Source organism: Mandrillus leucophaeus, unplaced genomic scaffold (assembly GCF_000951045.1).
Source record: "Mandrillus leucophaeus isolate KB7577 unplaced genomic scaffold, Mleu.le_1.0 Scaffold1615, whole genome shotgun sequence".
Taxonomy (NCBI): Eukaryota; Metazoa; Chordata; class Mammalia; order Primates; family Cercopithecidae; genus Mandrillus; species Mandrillus leucophaeus.
The window spans coordinates 51,469-60,042 of record NW_012101605.1 but is presented as its reverse complement, the minus strand read 5'-3'; the positions used below and the strand labels follow the sequence as shown (position 1 = coordinate 60,042).

The following is an 8,574-nucleotide window of genomic DNA, read 5'->3' as shown; positions in this document are numbered from 1 at the left end:
TGCAGCACACCAACATGGCACAAGTATACATATGTAACAAACCTGCACGTTATGCACATGTACCCTAGAACTTAAAGTATAATAATAATAATATATAAATAAAAAGTCCAAAAACAACAGATGCTGGTGAGGTGGCAGAGAAATGGAAATGTTTTTATGCTGTTGGTGGGTATGCAAACTAGGTCAGTCACTGTGGAAACCAGGTTTGATATTTTTGAAGGAACTTAAAATAGAACTACAAGTTGACCCAGCAATCCCACTATGGAGTATATGTCCCAAAAATATTCATTCTATCAAAAAGACACACACCCCAATATGTTCACTGTAGTGCTATGCACAATAGCGAAGAAATGGAATCAACTTATGTGCCCATCAACAGTGGATTGTATGAGGAAAATGTAAATATACACTGATATGGTTAGGCTGTGTCCCCACTCAAATCTCATCTTGAATTGTAGCTCCCATAATTCCCACATGTTATGGGAGGGACTCAATGGGAGGTAATTTAATCACGGAGGCAGGACTTTTCCATGCTCTTCTCGTGATAGTGAATAAGTCTCTACCAGAGACTTATTGTGAGGCCTTTCCAGTCATGTGGAATTGAGAGTCCATTAAACCTCTTTCCTTTATGAATTACCCTGTCTCAGGTATGTCTTTATTAACAGCATGAGAACAGACTAATACATACACCATGGAATGTTATGCCGTCATAAGAAAGAACAAAAATTATGTTTTTTGCAGGACGATAGATGAAGTGGGAGGCCATTATCCTAAGCAATCTAACACAAGAACAGAAAACCAAATACCACATGTTCTCACTTATAAGTGGGAGGTAAGCATTAAATACACAAGAACTTAAAGATGGGAACAATAGACACTGAGGATCACTAGATGGGGGAGGGAGGGAAGGGATGTGGGCTGAAGAACCATCTGCTGGGTAATATGTTTACTGTCAGTGTGATGGAATAGCTGGGACCCCAAGCCTCAGCGTTATACAACTTACCTATGTAACAAAACCTGTATTTGAACCCTTTAATCTATAATGAAAGTTGACAAAAAATCTTGTAGAACTCTATAGGTTAGTAACTGTTCAAAAAAAAAGGCCTAATTCTTATTTGTAATTAGGTTATTGTCATTTCAATGGGGGATACTGACAGAGGAGAAAAAAAGAATATTTCTTATCTGCAGCATAAGCAAAAGTCCTTAAAAGTAAATTTCTAAAGTAAAGTTGTACATAAAAGATACAATTATTGGCCCCCTTCAAAAAAATCTTATTTTGTCCAACACCAATTTCATGGAAACTGTCTCAGGTACATATTCTGCCTAAATGGAACATTCTTTAGGTACCTCTTCTAGTAAACAGAATTACCTTCCTTATAAATCTAACTTTTTAGAATACTTAGCAGACTAGGAATTTTCTCAGGCAGACTCGCTACATTTCTAGGATTACCATTTATCTTTCAATAAGTGGAGTTTCCAATTTCCCTACTCCAGCATTCGAACCTGAAATTTTGAGAATGAGAAAAGTTATCTTCAAAAACATACTTGCTATTTAAAAATGGGCTACTCATAATAAAACCAACATGTAATCTTGTCTCTTCCTGCCATAAATTATTATCTGTTTTTTTCAGAGATGCCCTACCCACCTTGGACCAGAGCTCTATTGCTTTTGCTACTGCTGTCTGTCTCCATTTCTCTCAGTTATCTTCCTCTACTGTGCAAACATGCCCCTTTTCCCTTTTTTTTTTTTTTTTCTTTCTGAGACAGAGTCTCACTCTGTTGCCCAGGCTAGAGTGCAGTGGCACAATCTTGGCTCACTACAACCTCCACCACCTGCGTTCAAGCGATTCGGGTGCCTCAGCCTCCCGAGGAGCTGGGATTACAGCCGTGTGCCACCATGCCTGGCTAAGTTTTGCATTTTTACTAGAGACGGGATTTGGCTATGTTGTCCAGGCTGGTCTTGAACTCCTGGCCTCAAGTGATCCACCCACCTCAGCCTCCCAAAGTGCTGGGATTACAGGTGTGAGCCACCATGCCAGGCCAAGATATCCCATTTTAATCACACCATTAGTTTGGAGCAGATTACAGCTGGGAGCAGAGTTTAAGTAATGAAGCTTCTCTAAGAGAAACAGGAAGGAGGACACTAGCAACACCTTCCCAACATCTTTTCTGAAAGTCAATTAACTCTTTATCTGTGATCATACCTGTGACCTCTGGGTGCTTCAGTAGGAGAAGGAGAGCATATCTCAGGGTTGTGCTTGTCGTCTCTGTCCCAGCTGTAAACAAGTCAACTGCAGTGTTTTCCAAGTTTTCAATAGTAAATTCAGACTGCTGGTTGTGCTTTTCCTAGGAATGATTTGATGCAATTATCTGACAAATTATTTACCAGCATGTTTGATTACAGTGAGTTCAAAATTACTCACATTGTTATATAGTTACCAATATAGAAACTGGAAAGCATACTACTAGAAAAAAAATACTGTATGGTGTAGCAGAAGCTGTAAACCAACTTGCCCAAATTTTATTTTCTACCCCCTTATTCCATGCTTGCCTAAAAATTCCATTCATCAGGCTCTTTGCAGCTAGCAGAGTCACACAGCATTTTTTGTTTGTTTGTTTTTTTCCCAAAAGATATAAGCAGAAGGTCTCTAGGTCCACTTTCATTTCCTCTTTCATACTCAAAACACAAATGTGAAGTAGGAGGTAGAATAGACCCCATCCTGGGATTTAATCATGAAAATGAAGGTCTGTATACTAAATTTAGTGGGGAAAAAAGGAAGGCCCTTGACTCTCTGATGCTTTGGGGTTGCTGTATTATCCCTAGATTGCCCCACCGTGAGATTCCCTGTATTTGAGATATATAAAGACATTATGTGATAAAGCCATTATTACCTGTAGACAACTACAATCTAAATTAGTAAAAAGGTAAATTAGGGCCATATCATTAGATACTGTGAGCCTGAATCAAGAGTCTGCAATTATCTTCTTCTGTCAGAAAGGTACATGGACTCAATATTGCCTCCAGATTCATTATAAAGTTAAAATTTTGTAAAAGTAAATATGAAAAAAGCAATATGACAGCAAAACCTAGGATAAATTATAGAGAAAGAGAATGGGTTTACAATGACAAGACGGGCCCACACTATTATAATCGAGATGGGAGGCAACAGACAACTTTTTCTAGGGTGCAGTAGTGCAGGAATAAATAAAAATATACAAAATGAAGAGAAAGGACAATGATGAATATGGAGAATAAAGGGATTAATTGTCACAGGGGATAAAGGAGAGAGAGAGGGTAATGCATATGCCACGGCTCAAAGACTGGAGTTTCCATAATTTGGAAGTTAGGAGAAAGAAAGCAACGAATAAGGAATACTTAGTTGAAAGAGATCATCAATATACAAAACATATTACTTTTTAACCAGTCTCTAGGCCAGTAATAAATTAATTACATTTTCAGAGTCTCCAAGTGACATGTGTCACGTTGAATATTGTTTAATCAACACCACTGAAATAGACTAGATCCTCTCAACATGTCTACTTACTAGATGAAGACAGTCCTCTCCCTTGGTAACATCAGCTTCACACAGTTTTCTAAGCTTGTCATGTTAAAAATTACTCTTACGTAAGAACAGTGCACTCACAAACCAGTATTAACATTTCCATCTGTTGACTTGAGCTTGGTTATTTAGCAGTTATGTGCCTATCTTACCTTATTAATGATAGTAGCCATATTCTACTTGCTGGGCTCAAATCTAAAGAGCACCCCTCTACCTCAGAGGCAGGCCAGGGCATTGTCCTGCACCTCACCCTCAGAAACAGACTCACAGCTACAACTCAGTCTGTGGGCTTCAGCTGCTAGGGTGTGCTATAGAGTTACAGATCTTGGCTCTGTGGGCAATCTACATTCAACCCTGCCACAGAGAGTGAACCTGTACCCCAAGACCCAGGTGTCACAGTACCTGATTAAAAGACCTTGAGTCTAGAGTAATGCTTCTATGACAACTTCAAGGACATATACCTGTAACCCAGCAACAATGCAGCTGCATGTATGCCATGTCAGAGTTGACATCAAAAGGAATCCCTTAGGCTAAGTCACCCCAATTTTAGGAAAATAAAAATAGGACACCCAAATACTTTGACACCAGGGATATTAACAACCTACACTACTCCTGACACTGCTGCAAACTTCTACAGCCTAGGCCACCGAGGCACCCAAAACTATTCCTGATGTTGACCACAGCTAGAGAAACTACACAGATACTATCACACGGCATCTATTCAAAAACTGACTTACCCACTCTTCATCACCTGCACACAAACACTCAACTTCAGATGAAAGTCTTCCTTTATGAAATCCACTCTAGAAACTGGAATAGCCATTGTCCCACCACATGCATAGACATCAATGCAGGGACAAAACATGAAAAATCAAGAAATATTACACCACCAAAAAGACGTAATAACTCTCAAATAACAGAACTCGATGAAAATAAAATCAACATATATTCAAAAAAGAAACTCAAAATAATTACCTTGAAGAAACTAAATCAGGGGGGTGGCTGGCAAGATGGCCGAACTGGAACAGTTTCCATCTGCAGCTCCCAGCAAGATCAACAAAGAAGGTAAGTTATTTCTGCATTTCCAACTGAGGTACCCAGCTCCTCTCATTGGGACTGTTTAGGCAATAGGTGCAGCCCACAGAGGGCAAGCCAAAGCAGGGTTGTGCGTCACCTCACCCGGGAACCCCAAAGGGTCAGGGAACTCCCTCCCCTAGCCAAGGGAAGCAGTGAGGGACTGTGCCATGAAGAATAGTGCACTCTGGCCCAGATACTATGCTTTTCCCATGGTCTTTGCAACTTGCAGACCAGGAGATTCCCTCAGGTGCCTACACAACAAGAGCACTGGGTTGCAAGCACAAAATTGGGCACCCATTTGCACAGACACCAAGCTAGCTGAAGGAGATTTTTTTCATACTCCAGTGGCACCTGGAACACCAGTGAGACAGAACTTTTCACTCATCTGGAAAGGGGGCTGAAGCCAAAGAGCCAAGTGGTCTTGCTCAGCAGATCCCATCCCCATGGAGCCCAGCAAGCTAAGATCCACTGGCTTGAAATTCTCGCTGCCAGCACAGCAGTCTGAAGTTTACCTGGGATGCACGAGCTTGGTGGGGGAAGGGGCATCCACCATTACTGAGGCTTGAGTAGGTAATTTTCCCCTCACAGTGTAAACAAAACGGCTGGGAAGTTCGGACTGGCCAGAGCCCACTGCACCTCAGCAAAGCAGCTGTAGCCAGACTGCCCCTCTAGATTCCTCCTCTCTGGGCAGGGCATCTCTGAAAAAAACGCAGCAGCCCCAGTCAGGGGCTTATAGGTAACGCTACCATCCCATTGGGGCAGAGCACCTGGGGGAAGGGGCAGCTGTGGGTGCAGCTTCAGCTGACTTAAATGTTCTGGCCTGCTGACTCTGAAGGGAGCAGCAGATCTACCAGCACAGTGCTTGAGCTCTACTAAAAGACACACTGCCTCCTCAGGTGGATCCCTGAGCCCCATGGCTTCTGATGGGAGACACCTCCAAGCAGGGGTTAACAGACACCTCAGAAAGGAGATCTCTGGCTGGCATCTGGTGGGTGCCCATATGAGACAAACTTCCAGAAGACGGAAGAGACAGCAATCTTTGCTGCTCTGCAGCTTCCGCTGGTGATACCCAGGCAAACAGGGTCTGGAGTCAACCTCCAGCAAACCCCAGCAGACCTGCAACAGAGGGGCTTGACTGTTAGAAGGAAAACTAACAAACAGAAAGCAATAGCATCAACACCAACTAAAAGGATGTCCACACAAAAACGCCATCTGAAGGTCACCAACATCAAAGACCAAAGGTAGATAAATCAATGCAGATGAGGAAAAACCAGTGCAAAAAGGCTGAAAATTCAAAAAAACAGAACACCTCTTCTCCTCCAAAGAATCATGACTCCTCACCAGCAGGGAACAAAACAGGACAGAGAATGAGTTTGATGAACTGACAGAAGTAAGCTTCAGAAGGTGGGTAACAATAAACTCCTCTGATAGAAAGGAGCATGTTCTAACCCAATGCAAGGCACCTAAGAACCTTGAAAAAAGGTTAGATGAATGGCTAACTTGAATAACCAGTTTAGAGAGAAGATAAATGACCTGATAGAGCTGAAAAACAAAGCACAAGAACTTCATGAAACATACTTAAGTATCAATTGCTGAATCGATCAAGTGAAAGAAAGGATATCAGAGATTAAAGAACAATTTAATGAAATAAAGCCTGGACACAAGATTGGAGAAAAAAATGAAAAGGAATGCACAAAGCCTCCAAGAAATATGGGACTATTTGAAAAGACCAAACCTACGTTTGATTGGTGTGCCTGAAATTGATGGGGAAAAGGGAACCAAGTTAGCACACACTCTTCAGGATGTTATCCAGGAGAATTTCCCCAACCTAGCAAAATAGACCAACATTCAAATTCAGAAAAAACAAAGACCACCACAAAGATACTTCTTGAGAAGAGTAACCCCAAGACACATAACTGTCAGATTCACCAAGGTTGAAATGAAGGAAAAAATGTTAAGGGCAGCCAGAGAAAAAGGTCGGGTTACCCACAAACGGAAGCCCATTAGACTAACAGTGGATCTCTCTGCAGAAACCCTATAAGCCAAAAGAGAGTGGAGGCCAATATTCAACATTCTTAAAGAAAAGACTTTTCAACCCAGAATTGTATATCCAGCCAAGCTAAGCTTCAAAGTGAAAAAATAAAATAAAATCCGTTACAGACAAGTAAATGCTGAGAGATTTTGTCACCACCATCTTGCCTTACAAGAACCCCTGAAGGAAGCACTAAATATGGAAAGGAACAACTGGTACCAGCCACTGCAAAAACATACCAAATTGTAAAGGCCATTGACACTATAAAGAAACTGCATCAACTAATGGGCAAAATAACCAGCTAGCATCATAATGAAAGGATCAAATTCACACATAACAATATTAACCTTAAATGTAAATGGACTGAATGCCAAAGTTAAAAGACAGAGACTGGCAAATTGGATAAAGAGTCAAGACCCATCAGTGTTCTGCATTCAGGAGACACATCTCACATGCAAAGACACACCTAGGCTCAAATTAAAGGGATGGAAGAAGATTTACCGAACAATTAGAAAGCAAAAAAAAAAAAGCAGGGGTTGCAATCCTAGTCTCTGATAAAACAGACTTTAAACTAACAAAGATTAAAGAAAAAGACAAAGAATGGCATTACATAATGGTAAAAGGATCAATGCAACAAGAAGAGCTAACTATCCTAAATGTATATGCACCCAATACAGGAGCACCCTGACTCATAAAACAAGTTCTTAGAGACCTACCAAGAAACTGAGGACCCCACACAATAATAGTGTGAGACTTTAACACCCCATTGTCAATATTAGACAGATCAATGAGACAGAAAATTTAACAAGGATATTCAGGACTTGAACTCAGCTCTGGACCAACCGGACTTAATAGATATCTACACAACTCTCCACCCCAAATCAACAGAATATACAGTCTTCTCAGCATCACATCGCACTTATTCTAAAATCAACCACATAATTTAAAGTAAGACACTCCTCAGCAAATGTAAAAGAACAGAAATCTTAGTCTCTCAGACCACAGTACAATCAAATTAGAACTGAGGATTAAGAAACTCACTCAAAACTGCACGACTACATGGAAACTGAATAACCTTCTCCCAAATGACTACTGGGTAAATAACTAAATTAAGGCAGAAATAAACAAGTTCTTTGAAATCAATGAGAACAAACACACAATGTACTAGAATCCCTGGGATACAGCTAAAACAGTGTTTAGAGGAAAATTTAGACCACTAAATGCCCACAGGAGAAAGAGGGGAAGATCTAAAATCAACACCCTGACATCACAATTAAAAGAACTAGAGAAGCAAGAGCAAACAAATGTAAAAGCTATCGGAAGACAAGAAATAACTAAGATCAGAGCAGTACTGAAGAAGATAGAGATGCAGAAACTCTTCAAAAAATTATTGAATCCAGGAGCTGGTTTTTTGTTAAGATTAACAGAATAGATAGGCTGCTAGCCAGACTAATAAAGAAGAAAAGAGAGAAGAATCAAATAGACACAATAAAAAATGATAAAGGGGATACTACTGCTGACTCCACAGGAATACAAACTACCATCAGAGAATACTAAAAACACCTCCATGCAAATAAACTGGAAAATCTAGAATTAATGGATAAATTCCTTCACACATACACCCTCCCAAGACTAAACCAGGAACAGAAAACCAAACACCACATATTCTCACCTATAAGTGTGAGTTGAACAATGAGAATACATGGACACAGGGAGGGGAACATCACACACCAGGGCCTGTCAGGAGGTTAGGGAACTAGGGGCGGGATAGCATTAAGAGAAATATCTAATGTAGATGACGGGTTGTTGGGTGCAGCAAATCACCATGGCACATGTATACCTATGTAACAGACCTGCATGTTCTACACACGTATCCCAGAACTTAAAGTGCAATAAAAATAAAAA

The 8,574-nt window shown here is 40.6% G+C and overlaps 1 protein-coding gene across 1 annotated transcript in view; it reads right to left on the bottom strand.

Annotated features, from left to right (window-relative positions):
• Positions 1–8,574, bottom strand: part of LOC105536626 (cytochrome P450 2C9-like) — a 67,381-nt gene that overhangs the window by 22,890 nt on the left and 35,917 nt on the right. The window contains exon 6 of the mRNA XM_011976031.1: positions 2,205–2,346. Within this exon, the coding sequence (XP_011831421.1) occupies positions 2,205–2,346 (142 nt within the window). The remainder of the gene's footprint in view (positions 1–2,204; positions 2,347–8,574) is intronic.